This window comes from Solanum lycopersicum, chromosome 7, assembly GCF_036512215.1.
Source record: "Solanum lycopersicum chromosome 7, SLM_r2.1".
In the NCBI taxonomy this organism is placed as follows: Eukaryota; Viridiplantae; Streptophyta; class Magnoliopsida; order Solanales; family Solanaceae; genus Solanum; species Solanum lycopersicum.
Window position 1 is genome coordinate 67342821 of NC_090806.1, and position 26457 is coordinate 67369277.

Here is a 26457-nt window from a genome sequence, read left to right on the forward strand (position 1 = left end):
TTGGTAAGAATGAAAGGATTTCTTCTTAAATTATTTTTGTTAAAAAAAAAAAAGATATTAGAATATGTTATTTATTTCGCCTATAAATATTTTTTTTTGTATAATCAACCTTTTCCCACAATAATATTTTTCTTGTATCAAATTAAGTAAATGATAATATTTTAATTAAATTGTTCAATCAAACCAAACCCCACCAACCGTACAACTCTCACCATGGGTTTTTTTTGATAGGGCCACCTAACCTAAATGTAATAAACCACGTGATATTCATTTTTTTAATTAGAATTATTTTAAAATATTTAGAAAAGGATAAATTAATAAATTATTCAATAGAAAATTTTATCCATAACACATGTCCAGATTTGTTTCAATCACCGACAGTCCCTTATCCTTTTTTTCCCCTTATATTAAGTTGATTTTTTCAATAGAAAAAAAGATCATAATAATTGTGATAATACAATGTGGTCAATGAACGATAAGAGAATAACCTTATCTACATTAATGTGATAGGGTAACTATTTTTTCAAAAAAAAAAAATAATTCTGTGCGTTGTATGGTTGCTTCAACGAAATGTCTTGAGATTTGAGCCTCGTGTGCAAGTCTTATATGTACACAGAGTGTATTTGAATTTGAATTAGTCAAATTTTAATATAAATATCAGACATCGATAAAAAGAACGGAAGAAAATTTTCAAACATAATTTAGGTGAAAAGTGATGATGTCGGTATTTTAATTGATGATTATATAATTTTAATTAATGGTTGTTGAATGGTTACAATTTAATTGACTGTTTCTTTACTTTTTAATTAATAAAAGGCTTGCATGGTTTGACAAAAACAATTAATTAAAAAAAATTAATTAAGGAGGAATTGGATAATGCAAATTGTAAAAAAAAGAAGGTAATAAATAAATATTTTGTACTTAATCTGGTAAGTGCATTAATTAACTTGATTTTACTATAATTTTATAGAATATTCAAAATCATGATTTTACTATAATTTTATAGAATATTCAAAATCATTATCTTAGTGGATCGCAACATAATCTAGCTTTTTTGTCGTTATAATTAGTGAGGAAATCTTTATAACTAATTAAATTTAAAGTTTCATTAGTATTATTTAATGTAATTTCATAAATAAAATTTTAAATAAATAAATCTCATCTTGTCATCTTGTAAAATTATTTTTAATAAATTTTCAACTTAAATAAAATATAATTTCATAATCTTTATAAATAATATATAATAAAGAAACATTAAATACGAACGATAAACTAAATATAGTCACATATTAATGAGCAAAAACAAATCTAAAAATCTAATTAACTAAGAAGTCACTTGTTTTATGAAAATAAATTACAGATCACAGAACCATTACTTAAGATAATCAAATTTCAAGATTTTTAACATTGACTTTATTGTGACATTAAAATAATCCCTTTAGATTTAATATTTATTTACATTATAGTGTACTTTTATAATGTATTTATACTTCATATAGTAAATTATAAATTTAAATAAATTGTTAGTCGAAAAGTTGAAAACGCCCCTTTCCTTTCCCATATGCCAATGTGTACCTACAAAATTCTCAAGTAAATAAAATAAAATACAAAATATTTTTGTATAATTATTTTGTTCTATATTGGGTCAAACTAAATTTAATTTATTACAAATTGCCTTATTAAATATATATATATATACGCACCATATATAAGTATCTATATATTTTACCATTAAATAATTATTTTAATTGTGTATTAAAATTGATATATTGTGATTCATATATTTTTGTTACTAGATATACTAAGATAGAGAGATAGACTAGCGATATGGGAAAGGAGCAGAGTATTTCAGATATATACAAATCACACGAGCTATATTTATCTGTACCAAATATAGAGTGTAGAGCGAGGTGAGAAGGAGACAAGTGAAATTTGTTATGTATTTCATACACACGCAAATCCACTTAGGCACAATATAACTAGAAACAAACTACATCTAATTTTTACCTCATATATCTCGAGACACATGTATCTAGACGCATCAAAATCTATGTAATCTTTAATTTCAAATATGTATAAATAAATATTTAACCCGTAATAAAATTAAATAAATAGACATGCGCAATTTACTCATACCGTATGTATATCTTATGTAAACTATTATAGATATCAGATCGAGAGCGATTTAAATATGGAATAAAAAATATTTGGGGAAAACACAACCGTAGAAACACGCAAAGCCACAATCTTTTGTTGCCTTTAAAAAGACCGAAAAGCTCACCAATTTTCCTCTCCTTTCTTCCTCCTCTTCAATTGGCCTCCTTGTTGCTCTCTCTCTCTTCTCCATCTTTCAAAACCCGAAAAAGGGTTACTTCTTTCTACACCCTTCGTTCATTTTCTGTTCATTTTTTTGTAGGATTTTAGGCTCAACTGATACTAATTTTGTGTATAAAAATCATACTGTTTTCTTCAAAAGTGGGGTTCGCTCTTTGTTAGTACGTTTCAATACGTTGTTGGCGTCGGTGGGGCGAAGTGCTCTGCTGATTCTCTGATTTATTCCGTTTGGGGTTGTTCAGATTTGTTTTATTTTTGGATATTTTTGATCTGATCTTCTGTATAAGATCAGGGGAACCTAGAGAAGAAAAGGGTACCTTCAGATATCCTCTTTTTTTTGAATTTATTCGTTACCCAGATTGTTTAAAGTCTTCAAAAGATGCAGCAAGATCAGCGCAAGAAGGTTTCACTCTTTCTTTATCTTCCCCTTTGAAATTCTTTAATAAAAAGGAGATCTTGATTTAGATTTGTTATTTCTAGCTTTTAAGATTTGACTGTATCTAGTAAAGTACCCAAATTTGCCTTAAAAGACTAGTCATTACAGCCAAAATTGATTGATTGAGTCATCTACGATGATTATGTAACTGTTTGTTTATTTCAGGAAGCATGAAGTTGTTGACTAATTTTAGCTGCTAATTGAGGACTGAGTTATTTGATTATCAGTCATCTTCTAACCATATGAAGTTGTTGACTAATTTAGGCTGCTTTTTATTTAGAATATGTTATTTAGCAGAGTTGGAGAATTTGCATATGAAGGACTAAGTTATTTGATTTATCAGAAATTTTAGTAATCTCTTAACCATATGAAGTTGTTGACTAATTTAAGCTGCTATGTAAAGTATTTAGAAATGTAGGTAGGTAACTCATTAAACAGAGATGGATTAATTGCATATGGAGGACTAAGTTATTTTAGTAATCTTTAAGCATATTGCAAATTAACATACTTGTGAAAATGCCCTTGTGGGATTAATTGTTTTGTCTTTTTTGTGGGGCAGCATTCTATTTACTTTCCTTTCATAGTTTTGAAGTGTTCTTTATTTTCCTATGCTTTTCTTCCTTTACTGGATTCTGGACTTCTACTTCATGCGAGAACTTCTGTGTTAGTTTGAAATGTAATCTGACGTTGTAGTCCTTGGCTTGGGCCTCGTTTGACTCTGAAATAGTATTTCGTGATTGTCTAGTCTGATTTTCAAATTGGAATGTATTGTCTATTCAAGTCATAAATTGATCCTTGATTCTCTTTATGTTACAACAGAAGTCTACTGATCTGAGTATTATTGAAATTTCATCGACATATGCTTTGAGAATATCAAGCAACATGCAGATTTTATCTTATATTTAGTTTGCCTATTAGTCAGTAGACTATGGTAAACATGTCTGATTTTTTGTTACTGATTGTACAGAGTTCCAAAGAAGTGGAGTTCTTCACCGAGTACGGTGATGCTAATAGGTATAAAATTTTGGAAGTTATAGGCAAGGGAAGTTATGGAGTAGTTTGTGCTGCAATTGACACTCATACAGGAGAGAAAGTGGCTATAAAGAAAATAACTGATATTTTTGAGCACATCTCTGATGCAATTCGAATTCTGCGTGAAGTCAAATTGCTTAGACTTCTAAGGCATCCTGATATTGTTGAAATTAAGCGAATCATCTTACCACCTTCAAGACGAGAGTTCAGAGATATTTATGTTGTTTTTGAGCTTATGGAGTCTGATCTTCACCATGTTATTAAGGCCAATGATGACTTGACACATGAGCACCACCGTTTTTTCTTGTATCAGATGCTGCGTGCAATGAAGTTCATGCACACAGGTAAAAGTCTTGTGAATTCGGTAACTAGTTTTATGACATCTGCCATCTACATCTCCTAAATATGTTGAGTTTCAGCCCTGTTTTAACTGACATATATGTATATGTTCATTCAGCTAATGTCTACCATCGAGATCTTAAGCCAAAAAATATATTGGCAAATGCAAATTGTAAACTCAAAATATGTGATTTTGGATTGGCAAGGGTTGCATTTAGTGATACACCAACCACAATATTCTGGACGGTAAGCTTTCGTGTTAGCTCTATCCCAAAAGCCACCTATAAGATTCACTTGGATTTAGTTTAAATCGTAGAGAACTTTATAAATTGGACATTTTTCATTCATTTTAATCTTTGATTTGACTGAAAATTTCTTATTTTTTTTCATCTTCACGTCATGCAGGATTATGTTGCTACAAGGTGGTACCGTGCACCAGAACTATGTGGGTCTTTCTTCTCTAAGGTAATTTATGTGAATAGTGCAGCTTATTTTAACTTTCATGTAAAAGATACTTTTTGTTCTGAACCTTATCTATGAGTTCCATTCTAGAACTTCATGTTAGTGGTTCTTCTAATAGATCAAAATACTTTTTTGTCAAAAAGATATGTCAAACTACTTATAAATTTTCCCAGCACCCTCCCTCCGGGAGCTGTACCAAAAAAAAAGGAAAAGAAAAAACCAACTCTGTTGCAAAGGGTGTTGTTGTAAATGAGTAGGTATCAGACACAATCGTGTTTATGTTCCATTTATCTCTTAAACTAATGCAGAGTCACACATGTATAGTCATCTGTTAGTTAGCCACTTTCTTGCTAGCCCATGCTTAGTCACAGAACATATTCACGTCTATTTTTGCTGGATTCAGTTGTTAAGATGCTGTTTTTGGCATCATATAATAGCCTCCCTTTTCCCATGCTTTAGAAAGGTGAAAAGGTACTTGTATACTGTATACATAGTGTTAAAAGGAAGGGCTTTCTGGTAGAATAGAAGATTTTTGTTCAGTTCTGAGTGTATTAAATAGTGATGTGTAGGTTAAAATCATTCTTGTTCAGGGAGGACTATTGAACTCTCCTGGAAGTTGATTTTTCTATTCTTCAGGTAACTGTGTCAGGTCTTGCGTCAATTTCTCAGTAAGGCCTTACTGAGGTTTTTGCTGATTTGTCTTCTAATTCGTGTAAGAATTCCCTGCAGTATACACCTGCTATTGATATCTGGAGCATCGGGTGCATTTTTGCGGAGGTTTTGACGGGGAAACCATTATTTCCGGGCAAAAGTGTTGTTCACCAGTTGGATTTGATTACTGATCTTCTGGGGACGCCATCAGTTGATATTGTATCTGGGGTAAGAGCTGTCAGTTGGGAGTAATATTTTTTTGTTGATGTTAGCATTGCCTGACAGCATGTTGATAGAAGAGTACTCCTCTTGAGTGCAGGTTCGTAATGAAAAGGCAAGGAAGTACTTGACAGATATGAAGAAAAAAAGCCCAGTTCCTTTTACTGAGAAATTTCGAAAAGCAGATCCTCTGGCACTTCGACTGTTGCAGAGGTTGTTAGCATTTGATCCAAAGGATCGCCCAACTGCTGAAGAGGTACACTCCCTCATATATTCCTGATGTTAAGATTACGTGAATGGCATATCCACGGCATATCCACGTGCTCGTCTCTTTCTAATTTCATTTTCATTTTGTGTGTTTTTGCTCCTATCTTTTAGGCTTTGGCTGATCCGTACTTCAAGGGACTGGCCAAGATTGAGAGGGAACCTTCTAGTCAACCAATCTCGAAGCTGGAGTTTGAGTTTGAGCGACGAAGGGTCACAAAGGATGACATTCGTGAACTAATATTTAGGGAGATACTTGAGTATCATCCTCAACTTCTGAAGGACTACATGGCTGGAAATAGTGGTGCAAATTTTATCTATCCTAGGTTGTAATATACTTCTCTACTATTTCTAGTCTCTATTTTCTTGTACCACTATATCTAATCTAAATTACTGACTGATGGTGTGACAATCATTGAATTGCAGTGCCATTGGTAATTTCAGAAGGCAATTTGCTTATCTAGAGGAGAATAGTGGTAAAAGTGGCCCAGTAATACCTCCTGGTCGAAAGCACGTCTCTCTCCCGCGGTATGATTCCATGAGTTGTTTGTCTTGTTGGTTGTGTCAATGAATATGTCCTGTTCCATTTCTTTTATGCTTCTCTTCACTGTATCTTCCCAAAAAAGAAGTTTTTGTTTGTTCTTGTATTTGCTGGAAAAGTAACCTGCCTGAAAAGAAGTTGTACTTGCATACTACTGAGGAAGTTTGGATTTGGAATATTAACTTGTTCATCACATTGGAAAAACTGTTACCTTAGAGCATGCCCCTTTCCCCCTTTTCCTTTTTGCTCTCTCCTTTCCTTTTTCAGTGTGCTTATTTGGGGCTTCATTACATATATTCTTAAATGTGTTGCAGATCTACTGTAAATTCCAGTACCATCCCCCCCAGAACACAGCAGAATCCTATGTTTGATCATAGACAAGTAACAGAAAAGGCAACTGCTGGCGTCAGAGTCTCAGACCCGAAGGTTTTGCGACCACCACCTCGAGTACCCACAGGTAAGGTTGACATTGTCTGTGCTGGCACTCATAGTGATAATGTACCTTTTTGTCCACATCTTCATAGTGAACTCAAATATTTCACCACATGTAATAATACATTGGACGAACTGGAACTCAGTACTCGGCTCACAAGAAGTCAATTTAGGGAATCTTCTCAAGTTATATCCCCTGCTTGTGGAAGAGATTGGGGGGGGGGGGGGGGGGGGGAACAAATAAGGATGAGGAGAGATCATATTTAAAGGTGCCCTAGTGAGTATATACGGAATGCTGAAACTTAGGAAGTTTCTTGTGCTTGTTGGAATCGCTTTTAATGTCCTTGTCAAATATTACTTAGTGGGTTGTGCATGTCTGCTTGTTTGATTCTTCTTTGATATTCATTTCTATCATTTTCAGCCAAACCTGGAAGAGTTTTAGGACCAGTATATGATGGTGACAGAAGCATCAAAGAAGTCACTGATGGAAGAGTATATGCCCAGAACTCTGTCGTCCAACCTCATGGCATGTCTCCACAATATCTGTTCAGGAGTAACTCTACACATCTAGAGAAGTGTGGGACAGAAGCAGAGAAGGACCGCTCTCAAGTTAAACAGCAACATGGCCAGTGCATGGTTGCCAAGTCGTCCGCTAGTATGAGTTTTGAGATGAACACTAACCCATATTACCATACACAGGCAAGGGTAGCACAGTTGGGAGGTCAAATCGCCATGGATGCAAAATTACTACAGGCACAAACACAGTTTGGTGCAGTCGGTGCTGCAGCTGTCGCTGTTGCTGCTCACAGAGAGGTCGGCACCGTTCAGTATGGTCTATAACCTAGTCGATATTATTGTTTGATGGTTCTTTGAATCAAGTGAGGACATCCACCTTGCAGTGAGACAGTTCACGATATGCATTTTCCCTCAAATCAATCAGCATGGGAGATTTGAAGATGGATCTGTTAACCCGGTTAATGATTTTACCATTTATTAGTTGTCAGGGTCTCTAAATAGGTATTCTTTAGGTTCAGGTTGCCCTGTTGAGTTAGTATTTATGCCCCCTTGTACATATATATATATATAGGCGCGATGCATTAATTGATATAATGAAGAAAAAATATTGTTCTTCCGATTTTTTTAACTCTAAGAGAACTCATTTGAAACAATGAATCATCAAAAGAGGTAATATAATTTGAAACAATGATGAGGTAATATAATTATAAATAAGGAAAAAATTATATATAATAGCAAATTAAGAAATTAAATTAAGTATTATAATTACACTTTGATTTAATTGTACCCGTAGCAAGCTATTTGTCAGTCACCTCTCTTTCAAACTCTCGCTCGCCACTCTCTGTTTTTCGCGCCATCTCTTGCTCCCTCACTTTTATACAAACATAAGTGTATAAAATGCGTTTATGTTTGTATAAAGCGAGAAATATACATATATTTTCGTTCTCATACTTTTTCTCTCTCAGATCTCACTCGCCACCCTCGCCTTTATCGCTTATGTTAAATGTAGGGCAAAAGAAATAATTACGGTGAAGAAGCCCTTGTGTGAAGAAGTCAGTTTAGATCTGGTAATGGGACAATTCCTAAGCTTTTGTTGGTAACTGAAGTGATATTTCATAAACATAAAACATAATTATCTGCAAGCCTTGAGAGTCTCACTTGTGTATAAAGTGAAACAAGCAAAGAGAATAGAAACAAAAACAAAAGAAAAAACACTATTCTTAACAAAAAGTGAAACTAGCAAAAGAAAAATAAAACTATTCATCAGTCACAATGATATCAAAGTCGCTAACAGTCCATTCAGCAAGTTCATTACTGCTAACATATATCTCAGTTCCCAAATCAATAGATGGCCAATGCCTCTCAGCTGGTTTAGTAAATGGATCCTGCAATATCACCCAAGAAACAACGTTACGATTCATCTAGGGGTTAATGCATTCTTATTTTTCAGGTGCGTTAGTTATCTTTTAGGCAATCTAATAGTGTGTGGAGAAGTTAAACGCGTCAAGATATAGTCAAGTACCTGATAGAAGTAAAGTGATTGTGAGAGTCTCCCAACATCAAGTTCCCAAGTTCTTGCATCACCTATCCATCCTTCTCCTTTCTTAGTTGGGTATCCATATTCTCCCCAAACAGGATGAGGAAGAATTTGAAGTATTTCCTGAGCTTGAGGGTTGCTATATTCATCACAGTGATTGAATGGTTCCTCAAGATACATTCCGTTGCCCGGGGAGCAATACATATGATAAGCATCATAGGGAAATCTAGCCTCATCAGTACGATGAACTCGAGTTCCATTTGCAAAAGTATGGTAAACTGGGCACAACTTCAAATTCTCCTTGGGGTTGCACCCTGATGAGACAGCACGAATATCAGGATTGATGATCATTTCACTGTAACGCGTTACGTCTGTGGTGACATCCCCATCACAAGGCTGACCATTGTTCTTCCAGCAGCTACCTATGTCCATTAGATAGAATTGGCTCCTTGGACCACCTCCTTTTATCACATCTAGTGTGAACCTCACTTTGAAATTTGGTGACTTTGGGACCTAAATCCATATCAGCAAACAGAACATCAGATTGTATAACAAGTAAACTACTACTACTACTACAACTATGACTCAATCTCAATGAAGATACAATAATGACGACTAGGAGGAGGAACTTACTATTTTTGACATGCCTCTTGTTTCATAATGATATCCACCAGAAAATCCTGTAGTTGCATCAGACCTCAAGTAAAGCATCAACCAAGGGTACTTAGATGAAGTCTTCAACACATGATGAAATTTCCAGCTTCCTTTTCCAAGAATCTTATGCCAAGTAACAGAGAAAAATGAAGTATCATTCTGAGTCTTCGCTGTACTCATATCAGCATCCAATTCCCATGTACCATGAAACCCCCCTTTCAACTTAGTCACCTTTGGATGTTTCCTATGACTATGTAATGTGGTATAATCATGGTATATCCTAGGCATATTCATGCACCTTTTCCAAAACATGGAAATCGCGGTATTTGATCAAAGGGTTGAGATGGTAAGCCATTTCTTGGACAAATTGCTGCTGTTGTGTCCATGTTGCCACTCTTGAGCATGATCATCCAAAAATTCCATGGTTTTGGCTCATCTTGAACTTTGCATTTGTATCCTAAGAACAATTCTTTCCAAGCTGCATACATATCCACATTCAGGGAGTATTGTCCTAAGCTTTTGGCGTCATTTATACTTAGTTTGTTATCAAGCTCATTCACCAAGTGAACCAGCTTTGCTGCAACAACATTATTTTTAGTGTTACTGATAATAATTTTCAACAGACAGCAAAAGAAAAGAGGTTAATATACTTTTTGACAGTACAGTAAGTTCAATGCTAAGAATCCTAAAAGTCGAATCCATTAAATTAAATCTTGAATCCGCCTCTATCACAGTTCTAACTCGAAACCTTTAATCAAGTAACAATAACGGTATATTAATCTCTCTACAACAATATACATCACAAATTTCTGCAAAAAAACACTATTCTATGCCTCACAAAGTCAAAAAATAGTTTTTTAACTAATGATATTAGATTTGAGTTTTGTATATTGACTTACTCCTATTGTTATTTGATTTTTGGAGATCAAAACAATCAGCATGTCTAGGACTTCCCATATTAGGAGCTTCTTCATACACTTCATTACATTGATTCCATGCCTCTATAGCAACTCTTAAATTATCCCTTTTCATACCTGGATCTCCAATAGCTGATTTCGCTTTCGCTTCGAAACTACATGATAATCTAGCAAAAAATATAACTAAAACTACTTGAAAAATCAACCAAAATCTCAAACGCGAAGCCATGTTGTTTTTCAATATTTTCATCATTGTTAAAATAAATAAAAAAATACTAGCCCCATAATATAAGGTTGTTAAAGTGTTTGATTTGAAAAAGAAGTAAATTTGTTAGAGTTCTATCCAAATTGAGGTTTCGTAAATATTGTCCAAATTGAGGTTTCGTAAATATTGTCATATTAATGTTAGAATCCTTTATAGAGTTAAATAACAATCTTTAAAGTACTAGTAATAATAATAATAATAACTGAGAAATTTCGAAGTATGATAAATAAAAAAAAAATACAAATTTCAACCATCATAGAATACTATTGCCTATCAACTACTGTAATACAACCTAAAAACTAGGATTCTCTTTTTTGTGTCCGCATTGAAGTTACAACTAAATTCAAATTGTTCACTGTAAAATCCATAAGAATTTTCTCCATACTCGAGATTCAAACTCGAAACCTCTTGCTAAATCTATGATTTTCATTCTTCTCTTGGTACAATCTTGAACTTCCCAGTTTTTTGTTGCTGCAATACAAACCCCAAAAAATTAACTTTTTATGACAATAAAACACAACTAATTTTAAATACCTAAGATCCTATACAGAAGCGGATTCAAAATTAAAATTCTATAGGTTTTAGAATCGGGTTTCAACTACTTAAATACAAATCTAGGCTATAATATAGCGCAAAGAGGTTCAACTAAATCCAATATTTTCTAAACCTGTGACTTTAGAAAATAGCACATTAAAGATTGAAAATCAATAAAGTTCAAATTTTGAATCCACCACAAAAAAATTGAAACAAAAGGGTAAAAAGATTCAACCTTTTTCCATAGTTCAGTATGGCTACTGCAAAATCCGGCAACAACACCGCCATTTTTACGTCCTTCTGTATACTCAATGCAGAGATCACGTTTCAACCCACAAGTAACATGGAAAGATAAAGGGCATTTTGGCTCAGAACAATCAATAGCACATCCTTTTTTGGATTTACAAATGTAACACTTTTTTTCCCATCTTCTTTTAGGAACTTCGCTGAAATCAATTCCTTCACGACCTTCTGAATCGACGAAGAAAACTTCAGGAACAAATAATGAACAAACAACATGAGCCCATTTACCTTCACTCACAGTAGATTTCAATGCGCCTCCGGATTCAGGACAGAGACAACAATTGAAGGATTTTGGGTTTGGAATTTGGGATTTTGAGGCTAAACATTGAGCACAAAACCAATCGCCTTCTGGGATTCCATTTGTGAACGGATGACCGTAACAAGACGTATGAACCATCAAATCACAACCGTCACATAAAACGATTGGATCTGATGGATCTCCGTCTGTGCTATTACAAATAACACAAACAATCCCATCATCTTCATCCACATCGATGTCATCATTTGTTATTTCTTCACCTATTTTTTCTTCCTTGATTTCATCGCCATTAAAAAAAACTGGGTTATACTCCTCATTGAGATCAAATGGATGAAAAGCCCAAACACGTTTCTTCGCAGGCAAACAGAGAGTAGTAACAGTGTGGTTATTTGTAAAAGGTGGGGGAGTTTCTGGAGAGAATTTTCGCTTTTTAGCAGGAAGTTTCGATGATGAAACAGACCCATTTTGTTTTTGATCTTGTTGATGCATCATCATGAATCTTTTGGCTGGAGGTAAAACTTGAAGTTTGCCACCCATTAGAAGATTTGTGTGAGAAACTGAGATGTGGAAGAAGAGGGAAAAGAGGAGGATGAAGTAGAGAAAATTTGGAACCAAAAACCCGGGAAGATTAGCAGTTAAATTATTTGAGTTTTTGAAAATTCTGAATTTCTGCCATTGATTTTGAACTTTTGCAGTTTCAGTTTAGCGGGAAGTTTAAAGAGAGTGGCTCCAAACTTTAGAATTTTGCGCCAATTTCTCCGCATTAAAACGACGTGGTTCTCTCCCTCGTTACTCTCACCGTTCTTTAAAAAATAATTAACCAATATTTTTGTGATCTTAAACACGTCACTTAAAGAAACTTAATGAATATTTTTCTAACAAAGGGAGAATATTATTCTTGATACGTTAAAAGTAAGAATGTATTTTTAGTATAGAAGACGAATAAAAGTGAACGAAACGAATATTTGACTGAATTATATACGTACCATTTGCTATTCCATCCGTCTACTTTTTTTTGTCATGGTTTCCTTTTATAGGTCAAACGTTATAAACTCTGACTAACATTTCATATGATGTATTTTTTCATCATATTGATATGCAAAAAATTGCAATTGATAGTTTTCTTTATATAATTTTTGAATATTGAAATTTTTTTATTAAATTAATATACTTTTTAAAATTAATCAAATTAACTTTTAAAAAATGCAACGTGATAAATAAAAATGGACAAAAGAAATATGTAATAACTATTATATCTTTTCGATATCTAAGATTGCATTTGAAAAACAAAAAAGAAATAAGATGTATTAATAAATTTGAAAAAGATTAACAATGAGATTTTTCATATTTAACATCTTTCATCCCATTTCAAGTGTTTTATGACAACACTAACGGTTTTTAAAACCATATATAAAATACTAGTACGAATTTTTTTTAGTCAAGTTTTTAAAATACCATACAGTAAGAATTTTTTTGATAATCAAATTTTCACTATTTTTGATTGCCAACAAGGTAGGATAACTAATTTGGAGTAGGACTGAAAAAGGAGCCACAAAATAGCATTACAATTCACAAGGAGATATAAATATGCCCAGAAATTTGTTCAAAAAACAGGTAGTGCTGGAAAATCTACATTGCTGTTAACTGCTACACTTGATAGCACAAGTTGCAAAATAACTGAGATAAATCGATTGCCTTGCCAGACTGAATATAAGTAACCACTTTAGCCGCGGATTCTGCCTGTTGCATACAACAAACAAAACTTTCTTTAGACGATATGCAAAAACAAACAACACTGTTCTCGTGCATATACTAGTTCAAGTTATCTCAAACAACGGTGTAGATCTAAAAAAGCCAAACACAGTAAGGTCTTTACAGCAACCACAAGTCGTAATCATAAGAAGATGATTCACTTACAATCAGTTCACTTTTTTAACAATCTATAAGAATCCATGCAAAAAGAACAATACGAGCAACTCATCCAGCTTGTATTGATTCAAAACAGTGTTAGTTTGCTTACATTACATCCTGTGTTTGCCAAGGATTTCCTAGTTTGTTTTGAGATTTGCATGTCAGTAGGCATAAGTAGGAGATTTTGGGAAACCCCCTGTGTTACAGAATCTCTAATTTTTGTCTTAAAAGATGCATCAGATATAGAGGATTCAAACAACCAACTCAAGCATGTATGGGATAGAAGTTTAGGTGTTATTATTTAAATAGAAGAAGAAGAAAATGACTACTACAACATTTGATGAAACAACTTGGCATTTCGACCAACTTTTTCAAGCTATAATTTTGCAACTGCGAACCTAGTTAGTCTGACTTAATACATTCTTCATAAAAGATACTATTGGTGGAAAGTGTACAAAACAAAATACTTCCTTAAAGTAATCTTCCAGATGGTTTAATGTAAAGATCACTAGTTCGCTAGCTTATAATGAATGATCAATGTGGTGATAAGGAATCCATAATGGTGTTAAGTTATGGTAATTTGTACTAAAAAGTAGAGTAAAAGCAATATTTAAATGGTAGTGGATCATTTTATGGAACAGAGGTATCAAAGAAGGAAGCAAGAATTGACTTTCCCTCATACATGTATCTCTTCCCCACATTTGCTGTCAAACTTTTCCATGAGGAAACCATTATGTGAAGTCCAGGACAACCTAAGTTCACAATACTCATCAATAAAAACATGTTGTCTTAATAAATAGGGCCTAAATATTGCAATATTTCTGTTATTAAATGCTAAAGAGATCCAAAAGAAAATCAAAAAGATAGAGAGAAGAGAAAACTGGTCTTAGAATGTTGCTAAATTACTTTTAAAACAAGCAGTTATCTGATAAAAGTACTCATTTGGATAATGATAAGTAAACACTCACCCAAAAATTTCATGCTTGTGTCGTCGATGAACTCATTTAGACATTGATTATAACCTGGAAATAAAAGAAGATTAGAATATGAATTACAAGGATGGGTCCTAAAAAGTAGCAGATTTCATCATATGAATGAAAGACACCTTTGAAAACCTAAAAAGAGTGCTTTGCCTTCAAACCATGAGACCAAATAAAACAGTGACTTGAACTACAAACTAGGTTTCGCAGAATCAATAAAGCAGTAGAACAGAATAACAAATATCAAGAAGCTCTACTTGAGCAAGAAAAACAATCTCGTAGCAACACAGCTAGATTATCTCCCAAAGTTCAACCCCATACATTCTCCTTCTTTCCAGTTAATTTTTTTTCTTTCCAACTCAATTAGCTTCAGTTTTCTGATGTCTGTCAGCATCCTTACCAATAAAGAATGAAAGAATTCACCCTTGTAGAGCATGTACATTATTCACCCTTGTTTTTGAGATGCGGTGCAGCAATGGGAAAGTTATTGCGGTAAAGTTTCCATCCCAGAGCACTCCATCTGTCCACACATGAGTTCATATGTACATGGTTTCCTGGGCCTGTGCCCTATAGAATATCACATGTACTAACAGGTAAGAGCACTTCAAAATGTTTGCCTTTAAACCCAATTTAAGGTCATACTTCGAACTTCGAAGAGCTCTGGGATAACTTAAAACTCCATCTTGGGTTAAATGAATTATCGTAAATCTCATATTTCCATCCACAAGTGCAAGTTCATACAGAAATTGCAACTCCTCCCAGCAAATATAAGGGAATGAGAACGGATCACAACAAACGCTACTAGAAAGCTACCATATACCACATTTGATTGAAGTTATTTTTGGCACACAATGCATAGCAGAATGTCCCTCTGTACCTATCAACTTTGATACACCAACACGGTACAAGAGAAGTGCTCATCACAAATTTGCAAACAGACTTTGAGCCCCAAATATTTCAATGCCCGTTTAAGTCAAAAGTCATCAAGATTTTATGAGATAAGATGGTAAAAGTAAAAAAGGTAATAAGCTGACAAGATGGTAAAGGTAAAATGGCACATGGAAACTGTCTTATGCGATTGAATTAGCTCTAAGAAAAGTGTCTGCCTTACCAGCTAAACTAATTTACGACATTTAATTACAACACTTGGATATACAGAAAAATCAATATCCTTTTAGCAGAGAGAGGGATTATAATTTGTAATCTTTTAATGTCAAACATATCCTACTAGTTTAGTACCACCCACCCACCCCACCCCACCCCTGTGTAACAGAAAGGTGCCATATACCCAGATTAAGTTTGGAGATTAAAATTTTATACTTGTTTCGTTGAAGGTATAACTGAAATTTATACCTCAAACATGGTGTTATTTTATCCCACCCGGGGGATAAATCAGTCCCGTGGTTATAGGATAATAATCCTGGGATAACTTTGGATGCGAACAAATAATATGCACAATGTCATACCATACTGAGCATTCAAATCTTCTTTTAATAATGACAAAAAAAAAACGATCATCTAAAAGATTCCCGGAACTTTTTCTTATGAGGAAAACATAATACCTGCGCACTTTTAGGCGTGATAGACAACCAAATCCATAAATGAATCTTTATACTTGATTAAGTGACTTCATTTTTCTTTCACAACGAAAGACGATTTTTCTTTACATTTTTTTAACATCAAGAACAATTAATAGCTCGAGCAGCGGAGAAGCACTTAAGAGAGTAAGGGATTTAGGAAGTAGAGTAAGACAAAATACACACACTGCGAGTCCAGCCAGCAAGATAGTAATGAAGTTGAGGTGAGATTAGATGGAACTGAGGCATCTAATGAAGACGGTTCAGAAATGCAGTTCCAATATTCCAGAAGAGCAATTTGACAGATGTTATGCCTAGCAACTGCACTATAGTAGGAATATCGAAATGGAATACTGCCAAAGTTATGAGATAAGAGAATACCCAGGCAAAGTAAAAATAAAGTTCTATAGAACGACAGTAAGTTCAGACTTAATAACAGAGATCTGAAGACCTTTATTAAGTGCAAACAAATTGAGGCCTTGGTATATTAGAAGAAATAAAGTTACTAGAGTATATCAGGGGACCTCTAATGTTTGAGAATCCTTAAATATGGAGTATTGAAACAACACAACCCCAAATAGAGCATTTATGATGCCGACGATTCATTCAGCCAACCCCAACTAGCTTGAAATTGAGGCGTAGTTGTTGTTGTAAGAACTGTTAGAACATGAATAGATTTGTATATTTATACAATCCTATTACATGAATAAAATTATACAATCCTATTAGAATTAGAGACGAACCCACATGTATAGGTGGGGTGCGCGTGCACCCATTAACTTCGAAAAAAATCATGTATATATAGATATCTATCTCAATAGAAACAGCGAATATAATAAGAGCGCACCCTTAGAGAAACATAAAACTGCTTTAGTACGCTGGTAGAAGCAAGGAAATTCACCCCTAGGTTCAATTCTCGTCAACATCCCATTTTTTACTCTTTTTATTACAAACTTGATGATCATTTATAACATAAAAATTGCTAAATAAGGGGTTAGGGTTTATTTATAACATCAAAATTGTCAATAAGGGGATTCACACTCATGACCATCCAATAGCTATAAATGACTAGTCAAATACGACATTATCCATTAACCGTCATTAAAAAATTCGCTATTATCCATTAATCGTTATTGAAAAATTTGCTATTATCCATTAATCGTTATTGAAAAATTCGCTAATGCTAGGCACTTTAAATCCGGGGTTTGGCTCTGATTAGAATATGAAAGTTTATACAATTCTACTAGAATAGGGATAGCTTTATACAATCCTATTTAGAATAGGAATAGGAATAGAAATAAGAATAGTAAATAGTATCCTACTTGTTTAATAACGACGCATCTATTGATTCCAACACGATCGATATACTTCATACTAGATTTTGAGCACTTTGTTGCTCGGGGGATTTTGGTAGCCTTGTGGGTCGATTATGTAAGTCACTCTATGGTAAAAGTAGTTGTCGCAAGTTTGGCTTGGGTTGTTCAACACAGTAATTTTATCATTTATCACTCTGTATTTTATTGGCATTATGCATCAAATTCAGTATCTCATGAAAAGATTAAGCACATTAAGATTGATTGCAAATTTTGTGAAGTCAACAGATATCTCACCAAGCCCCTCATCGGTCCTCGTATTAATTACATTTGTAACAAGCTAAGTACATGAATTGTATGCACTAGCTTGAGGGGAAGTGTTAGAACAGGTATGGATTTATACAATTCTATTAGAATAGAAATAAGTTTATACGATCCTATTAGAATAGAAATAAATTTTTACAATCCTATTATAATAGGAATTACTTTATACAATCCTATTAGAATAGAAATAGATTTATACAATCTTATTTAGAATAGAAATAGAAATAGTAAATAGTATCCTACTTGGTAAAGGATTGTATTGTAGTGTCTATAAATAGGGTCTGAATTAATAATGTAGACATGACAACAATTCAGTAATATTCTTTTTCAATATTACTCACAAGAACAAAAGTAATTATGTATTTTAAAATGCATTCAGGATCTGACAGAAACTAGACATTCTTTCTCCAGTGGTTTCCCATAATTTACAATCTGATAGTAGATCAACTCTAAGAAAGTTTTAATAGTGCAATGTCATTAAACGAAGTAAATTTCCTTTCTTTATAAGTAAATACGAGGCTAAAGGACCACATATCAGAAAATGTAATTAATGATTTTGCAGACAACTATTTAGATTAGATGCAACAGACATTAATAAGAGTCCAGCAGGCAGCTAAAACTTTTCTCACAAAAAGCAAGAAAGTAACAATATTAAACAACAATCTCAGATCATTTAGTATAAAATTTCAAATCTAATTCTAAGATCCATTCTGAAGTACCAGAGAGTAGTAGGCACAACACCGTGTGACAGCCTACATTAACTAGTTTATCTGGGTCCTTGAGCTCGCTGCACATCATAACCACCCCAAGCACCAGGCCCATGTCCATACTGAGAATAGCCTTCAGCACCACCCTGCACCTAAAATATAAAAGAACAACTAAAGTTAGACATTAAAATACTCAGGAAAAGAAGTCATATTTCATCTAGATGAAAAAGAGCAAAATACTGCTGTCCTTCTGCTCACTTTGTAATCTCATGAAATGCCAAAACCACAACAGAATAACTTACAGGATGAGCAGGGTTCATAGGATTCATTCCGTAATTAGCAGGATAATAATTCCCTGGATAACCAGATTCAGGATTCCCATAATTTGCATTGTACCCTGCACCTGTGTAGGTAAAGATGAACTTCATGAAACTGGTACAGTACTAACAATCTATGTCCAATAAGTATGAGAAATTTCAAAGCAGCAGCTGCGAAAGATTACATGCGTCTCTTTCTGTCTATATACAAACAAAAAATTAAACAGCGCACCAATTGAAGCAATCATATCCAACTGAGCTTGTCAGGGATTTGCACCTCCAATAAACTATTACAAACCCGTTTTTTGTTAATTATTATTTAATAAAAGAGGAGATAAACAGTATTATATAGAGCAAATTCAATACACTTGAAAGAAGCTTGTGAAGGAATCAAACCCAATGGTAAATTTGATAAATTCTACTATCAACTTGAGGTAAATATTATTAGAGAAACTCTGAATTCTGATATGAAGCAATAAATTAAATAGACAACCATGTAACTGCATGAACCATATAGCAGCTTAATACATTAAAACAAAGTCACTATTCAATCATGCTTAACAGTGCTCAATCAAACAAAGACAATTCAGCTGAGAAACACAACAGCAAGGAAAATTTGTCTTTATCAGAAGATGGATCTTTCAATGTGCTTATTCATATCTGCATTTTACAGTTTCTGAACTTGGATAAGGAAAGTACCTGGATTCGCAACAGCTGCTGCTGCTCGGGCTCTTTTTTCTGCATTAGCAACCTCAGCTCGAAGTTTTTCAAGTTCTCGAGCCATAGCTAGCAATTTTTTCTCCATAACCTGACCATATTCATAGTTTTCTGCGTATCCTTTCTTCTCATTCTCAATAGCTGCCCTGTAAACCAAGAGTACAGTAAAAAATTATCAATTTGAAAATGTTCCACGGAGAGCAGAACTCTGGGGAAAAGAATACCTTGCTCGCTGCAGCTCTTGTTTTAGACCTTCACTTTCAGCTTTAATTGCTGGAGCCTGCTGTAAATCTGCAGTCATTCTACTCAAATCCTGTGTCATTCTTTGATACTCAACAGTAAGATCTTGTCTGGCAGCAGTAAACTCCTTAATATCCGAGCGCACTCGCATAAGCTCTGACCTCATACCATCAGCTACTTGGAGATCCATTTCCAACTTAGCAGACTTCTCATAAAGCTCTCTCATTTGCACATCAGTTTCCATACGCAAAGAACGGGCATAATGATCAGTTCGCTGAAGTTCGTATTGAGCAGCTTCTACTTCTTGTTTCAGTGCTACATGAGTAGCAGCTAACCTCTGGTTATCAACTAATAATCCTTGAATCTCATCATGCTGACTAGCCAGGTGTTCCTCAAGAACAGCAGGGTGTGGAGGCATTGGTCTGGAGCCCATTCCAAACTGTGATTCTCTCATTTCTTCAAGCATTGCTGGATGAGGCACCGGCAAGCGACCCCTAGCAAACTGGGGCTCATGCATTGGTGGAGGAAGTCCACCATGAGGACCACCTTTCATAGGAAGTGGAGGCCCGCGATTCCGACCGGCCATCTTCTTTGTTTTATCTTGTCTTGGTTATGAAATGATCAAATATATCTGTTAGAAAAAAAACACCAATTGATATCAGTGACTAATGAAAACTACGATGGATAAGGGAATAAGGGTGTGTTAGTAAATGACTTCCATCCCACCCCAAACCCTTGACCTAAAATCAATTGTGAGGGACAGAGCATCAACATAGCATAAAGGGGGAAAAAACTTCTACCCCTAAGCAATATCAATTTTTTTTTTCACAGATGACATCCAAAGCTGTGACCTAGTCGTTTATGAAGTGAGTGAGCACTTCGAAGGTGGAAATGAAAAACAACAAATCAATGGCCGCTTAACCCTAAAGCCACTAAAGCAGTGGAAACTAATAAGGGCCTCAAAATTACAAATCCCTGAAAAACCCTAAACCCCCAAATTCAGTTCAAACGAAACACACAACGATATATGATTATCACGCATAAGAAAAACGAAGCTCAAACACAAACATATATACATCCGAAGACGCCAAATCGCACAGAAAAAGAAATAAATTCTAGTTAGAAGCAAGATAAAACGAAAACAGAGACAGTAAACCCAGAATATGAGGAGATACATACCTAAAAGGAGCTGAACAAATCTGATGAAGGCGATGTTAAACTGTTAATTGTGAAAAGCACCGTATTCAGCCATAGCAGAATGAACGCTGCGCTTCCAAGGACTAAAAATAAAACAAGTATTTATTGTTTGTATTTGTTGGTATTGTGTTTAAAAATAATTCGTGTAATTAATCAAATTTATACTTTACTTTTTTTATATCTTAATTTATTTAACTCACACTAATTTAAATTAATCATATTTTAAAATTGAACTTGTAAAATTATCTTTTAAAATTTTTTGCAAGATTATCTTTACATGACTTTGTCGACAATCCCTTTCGATACCTTATGAATCGAGCCTATTTCGTAGTGTTTGCCTATATAATTTATATTTCTCTATGTGACTTGTATACTGCTATCATATTAGAAACTGCAAGTTATATTCGAATTTTTTTTTAAAAAAAAAAAGAATTACCAAGAGATGTCTTCTCGCACATTTAAAGCTCAAACAAAGTTAATCATCATATAAATAAATTTTACTACATATTGTTTTAACTTTAAATATATTCTAAAGATAACACCACAAAATAGAATAGCAAACGAGTAAAAGATATACTTCAATTGACATACTCCATAAGGTAATCTTAATTTTATTTTTTAACACTTTTAAAATAATTCAATCAAAATTAAGATATTTAAATACTAAAAAAAGTAAACGAACAAATATTTTCAATGTGAACTTGTTATAATTATCTCTTTAGCATAATTTGTCAACTGGAGACTACAAGCAACCCAACCAGCATAATTTGTCCATACAAAATTTAATTAATTATCGATAATTGTCGTAAAATGATTCTTTTTCTATAGTTGTTTCAGAAACAAATATCTTTCAATAACTTTTCGGATATATGTTTCTCATTTGAGTAATTTTATCTTCGAACTTTCAGTCACGAGTAATGTAATTGAGAAAGTTGTGGAATATTTGGCAACAACTGGTCGACCAAAAAGCAAAAACCACTTTCAAGATAATTGCTCGCACAATAATATTTCAATGTCCATGTTATTTTTTTAGTAAATTTCTCCACTCTTTATCAGATATTTCGGACGGATACAGGAAAAATCCCCAATAGTAACAAACGGCTAATGACAATTATTCAATGTAAAGAAGACCCCACTTCATGGAATTTTGAAGCACCAAACTAAAGTGAACATCACAAAGGCGCCTAGAGATAGCAATAAAACAAACTAACGACTAGTTTTTTTTTTCCTTCCAAATATATGTACATAATTCATTCTCTTAATCATTTCATAATATCAAGTTTTGAGCTTTAATCAAATTTTTTCTGGATATACAACATGGAAGCAATATGGAATTTAGAAGAGAAATGGAAAATATCGACACGAGGAGCGATAGCCTTACTGGTAATTTGCACCTGTTCCTTAGTTATTGGAACCTGCATTATTGCTGCTTTAAGGAGAAATGTAAGAAGGAGAACAGAGGATCAAGAACCGCGTGTTAATGGTTCAAAGGACATAGATTGTTCAGAGCCACCAGCAGAGCAGGGTCCGGTGAAGGAGGTGCTTACCAGTTCTGTGAGGTGGAGCCAGAAAGAGAAGCTTTCTCCATTGCTCGTTAGCGGAGATCTGCAAACTGAAGCTGATTTTGGATGGCAAAATCGCGGTTCAGCTTCACCTGTGTGGAAAAGACCTATACTAATGGGTGAAAAGTGTGAGCTGCCAAAGTTCAGTGGTCTTATACTCTATGATCAGAGAGGTCATGCTACTTCATCAAGTCGATAAATGGATTCAAATACGATCAGGTAAAACATAATACGAGGCAAAAACATCAAGAGAAGCAACATCTAATGATTCCGAAGAATTTCTATTTATATACATAGTTCAGTTTTTACTATACTTTGAAAGCATACGTATAAATAAGTTCAGGATAATTACTTGTAAAATAATGGATGCTGAAGTACACTGTATTTGTTACTGTCATACCTAGGGGCCGATATACTGTAAAAACAGACTTAAAAGTTCTCGTATACTCAATAGCTTTTGTCCAGATCTCGTATATATATATATATATATATATATATATATATATATATATATATATCAAGGAATCCACTATCTATAAAAGTTCATATTATACCATCAGTTTCTTTATTTAAACGTAATTCTGCATCTTCAATCTATGATTTGATAAGGAAAAGGAGAACAAGATAAATATAAGCATTAGAATCAATGCAGAAAAATATTCATTGAACAGGTATAGCTGAACGAGTTCAATGACTAGGGAACTGCCATCACCTTGAGCTTGGAATTCTCACCATTTCTCCATGCAATCAAGTGAGATTTTACGATCACCTAGGACAAATAAAGGGAGATGTACAATTAAAAGGTATATTTGTTATTTAACAGCTCGAGAAAGAATGAAAGATATATGTTCACAAAATGCACACGTAACGAGAATTTACCTTTCCTCCTGGGTGTTTTTTCATGCACAAAAGACACTACTTTCTTAGAATTCTAGTTCATGAATAAGATACTATAAGGCCTTCGGCAGAGTCCTCTCTTGAAGAATTTCTGTAATGTGCAAATAAAAGCAATTGTGTAACTCCTAAAAGTGTTCCAATGCCATTTGGTACCTGAAATTTAAGTAGAAATCCTTCGTGAGTCGGGCGAGAGGAACAAAAGAAAAAATTGGAAATTTCCCAAGCGAGAGAAAGAAAACTCACATATATAAAGGGATCAGAACTGAAAATTCCATACAAAAGGAAAGAGGCACTCATTAGGAAGGTGGAGAGGGACAGACAAAACGGCATGAATTCAACACTCCTGGTCCTGATCACCAGATTCTGTAATACAAGTTAGTCAGTGAATCCGCGGAAAAACGTTAGAGAACAAGAACTTGATAGAAAATTCTGAATGTCAACGGTTAGACATACAATAATTAACAGTGGGGAGGCAAACATTGATATCAAGGAAGCACAACTCAGGGAGCCAATGATGATGCGTCGGAGTTCCAGATCAAGTATAAACAAGCTTCCAAGTACAATAATAACAAATAGGCCAAAGACTGTGAGTATCCATCCAAACATCCTGAACTACAAACAACATTGATGGGCATACGGATTAACAGATTACGCTATGAATGAGTGTGAAACTGCTTTATTAATTAAATAATACAACAGAAGAGTATTAACCTTTTTCTCTTTCTCTGTATACGTTACGTAAAGTACAATGTAGGCAAGTTGAAAAACAGCACCAACTGAATTAACTGATGTAACCAACAAATTGTCGGGAGATACGAGAGGGGTGCCATACCAGGCACAAATTAAGCAGTTCAATAGACCATAGATGTACGGCAACCCTGAGAACTGTTCAGTTGATTGATTCCTCATTATTCTCATGAATGTAGGCCTGAAAATAAAGATAAATGATACTGGATTGTGGACAAAGAAGTAATTGGTCAAGGTGAACTTTGTTTTCTACATTATGGAAGTGCGAAAATCAAAATGAAGGATGAAAAGCTTAAGACTCACATTGGAGACAAAAACAATCCAAAAGCAAAGATATTCCCTGCAACAAGGAGCTAAGATGGTTAACGTTTTCCCTCGAGTCGTGATAAAGTCTCAACTATAAGTTTGCAAACCTCATTTAAGAAAAAATTCAAAAATTGTTGGAAAGACAATAGCGAGTAAGCTGAGAAGTAAAGGGTATTATCTCATTTTCCCTCTACAATCTAATTCATTTCACGGCCAGGAATAATATGCCTCCTATATGATTGACCAAAAAGTGCTTTAATTTTAACATGAAAAACACTGCATCAAGAGTTCAATCTAGAAGTAAATTTTAGCTCAAAGAGAGCTACTAAACTTGCTTAGGCCTATCGAACCAACCATTTGCCCACTCTCAATAAAATGTTTATACTTCCATCAGAAGTTAGTTTGGTAAAATACACCCAAAAAATTACTTCTTTACCATGCGAATCACTATAATTTATGTGTGCAAGTTATACCCACACACACACATATTTTTTACTTATACTTTTGAAAGTACTTTCTGCAAAAGCTAGTAGTAAATCGGGTTTAAATTTACAGGCTTAAGCTCATATATGGGAAAAGAAATTAAGAGGTTGCTAAACAGTACACAGTACAAGCAATCAATAATATATGAATGCAACGGAAACTACAGGTAGACATTTTTTCATGCCATTCACTAGCACGAGGATGATCAATCCGTTTTAAAGTTGAAACACATCTTTTGGTGCAGCCGTGCTGTTACTGATTAGAAATAGAATAAAAGGTAAGTTTAAATCCAAAGATGACTGCTTGAGGCAGATATAGCCTTTTGGCTATAGGTTCATCAAACCCATACTTCTAGAGCCGAGGGTCTATGAGAAACAATCTCTCTACCCACAAAGATAGAGATAGGAGTAAGGTCTACGTACACCACATCCTCCCCAGACCCCACCAATGAAACTATATTGGGTAATGTTGTTGTTGTAGTACAGATAATGTAAAACCTACCCTACATCTCAGATTCTGCCTAACAGCCTACTTCTTTTTGCGGTTTACCATCACGTGAGCACAAGATAAACCCCACTCCACCGCAATAGTCCATAAACTGTTAAAGAATGACAAAAGTCCCACATTGGTGGTTAATGAGATGGGTAGACTCGTTATAAGGATTGGACAATCCTCCTCATGGTATCAGAGCAAAGCCCGTCTCATCCAATGTTGGGATCCCAAAATCAAAATTGTCCCGTCAAAGAATGACAAAAGTCCCACATGCCGCACTAGACAAGCCCCGTGCGACTAGCTTTAGCTGACTTCAAAACAAACTAATTTTCTATCCCTCAACCCCCACAATTTTTTTTTTCTCACAACATCCTAAACTTCAACAACTTCCCCAATTCTTCTAGCAAAAAAATCTGTTCACTTAGCTTTAGCTTGAATAATCTTCCACAAAATAAAGATCATCCCTTTAATTTTTGCCAAAAAGAGTTGCAATGATTCTATATAGAATTCAAAACTATTTCCAAATTTTGTACAAAAAAACAAGAAACAGTTTGCAGAAATCAGCAAGATCAAATTTTTACGACTAAAAAAGTATTAGTAATAATTACATAGAAAAAAAAAATGAAGTCTTACCGGCGATTCCAGCTGCATCTTTACAGATTGCAAGAACTTGAGACGAAGCCAAAGAAACCATCAAATTTTAGAATAGCTTATCTCTAAATTTATCTCATATAAATGATAAGATAGCTAGATACTTAATTTCTCGAGAATGTTAAAATAACTTTATTTCTAATCATATCAATGATCTAATTATAAAATATACATTTTAACGTCAAATTATTATTTACTATAAAAATTTATTTATTTTCTTAAAATTATCTTTTTTAAAAAATTATAATTTATATAAATTAAAACATATAATATATTTTTTTAAATAAAATCCGATTACCTAATAAAGATGGAAAAAACAAGTTATTACAATGACAGTTTAT

General features: G+C 34.0%; 5 protein-coding genes and 1 pseudogene across 11 annotated transcripts; 2 read left to right on the forward strand and 4 right to left on the reverse strand.

Annotated features, from left to right (window-relative positions):
* Positions 1-1075: 1075 nt before the first annotated feature.
* Positions 1076-7843, forward strand: LOC100736537 (mitogen-activated protein kinase 11). The gene is made up of 10 exons (XM_004244251.5): positions 1076-2737; positions 3738-4146; positions 4260-4387; positions 4547-4606; positions 5333-5482; positions 5574-5729; positions 5852-6063; positions 6164-6265; positions 6593-6735; positions 7132-7843. The coding sequence occupies exons 1-10, from the start codon at positions 2714-2716 to the stop codon at positions 7548-7550; spliced, it is 1803 nt and encodes a 600-aa protein (XP_004244299.1). The 5' UTR covers positions 1076-2713; the 3' UTR covers positions 7551-7843.
* A 585-nt stretch (positions 7844-8428) lies between these two features.
* On the reverse strand, positions 8429-10693 carry LOC101250821 (uncharacterized; annotated as a pseudogene).
* A 105-nt stretch (positions 10694-10798) lies between these two features.
* On the reverse strand, positions 10799-12346 carry LOC101251493 (uncharacterized). The gene is made up of 2 exons (XM_004244255.5): positions 11369-12346; positions 10799-11070 (listed from the first exon to the last, which is right to left on the reverse strand). Exons 1-2 carry the CDS (start codon positions 12230-12232, stop codon positions 11026-11028), a joined length of 909 nt encoding a protein of 302 aa, XP_004244303.2. The 5' UTR covers positions 12233-12346; the 3' UTR covers positions 10799-11025.
* Positions 12347-14586: 2240 nt separating this feature from the next.
* LOC101250713 (protein FLX-like 1) lies at positions 14587-21350 on the reverse strand. 2 transcript variants are annotated; one of them, XM_026032129.2, is made up of 6 exons: positions 20961-21350; positions 19766-20412; positions 19524-19687; positions 18810-18910; positions 18520-18659; positions 14587-14628 (listed from the first exon to the last, which is right to left on the reverse strand). In XM_026032129.2, the coding sequence occupies exons 2-5, from the start codon at positions 20365-20367 to the stop codon at positions 18567-18569; spliced, it is 960 nt and encodes a 319-aa protein (XP_025887914.1). In that variant the 5' UTR covers positions 20368-20412; positions 20961-21350; the 3' UTR covers positions 14587-14628; positions 18520-18566. The 2 variants fall into 2 exon arrangements, with proteins under 2 accessions (XP_025887914.1, XP_069143256.1); XM_069287155.1 differs by having other exon boundaries at positions 18557-18659; positions 20961-21110.
* An 819-nt stretch (positions 21351-22169) lies between these two features.
* On the reverse strand, positions 22170-26281 carry LOC101249940 (bidirectional sugar transporter SWEET2). 6 transcript variants are annotated; one of them, XM_069287153.1, is made up of 9 exons: positions 26099-26260; positions 24488-24524; positions 24149-24365; positions 23891-24049; positions 23681-23800; positions 23420-23590; positions 23253-23309; positions 22526-22632; positions 22170-22404 (listed from the first exon to the last, which is right to left on the reverse strand). In XM_069287153.1, exons 1-6 carry the CDS (start codon positions 26157-26159, stop codon positions 23477-23479), a joined length of 708 nt encoding a protein of 235 aa, XP_069143254.1. In that variant the 5' UTR covers positions 26160-26260; the 3' UTR covers positions 22170-22404; positions 22526-22632; positions 23253-23309; positions 23420-23476. The 6 variants fall into 6 exon arrangements, with proteins under 6 accessions (XP_069143254.1, XP_025887916.1, XP_025887915.1 ...); XM_026032131.2 differs by having other exon boundaries at positions 22526-22647; XM_026032130.2 differs by having other exon boundaries at positions 22170-22632.
* On the forward strand, positions 22296-22739 carry LOC104648570 (uncharacterized). The gene has a single exon (XM_010326103.2). It carries the CDS (start codon positions 22296-22298, stop codon positions 22737-22739), a length of 444 nt encoding a protein of 147 aa, XP_010324405.1.
* Positions 26282-26457: the final 176 nt, after the last annotated feature.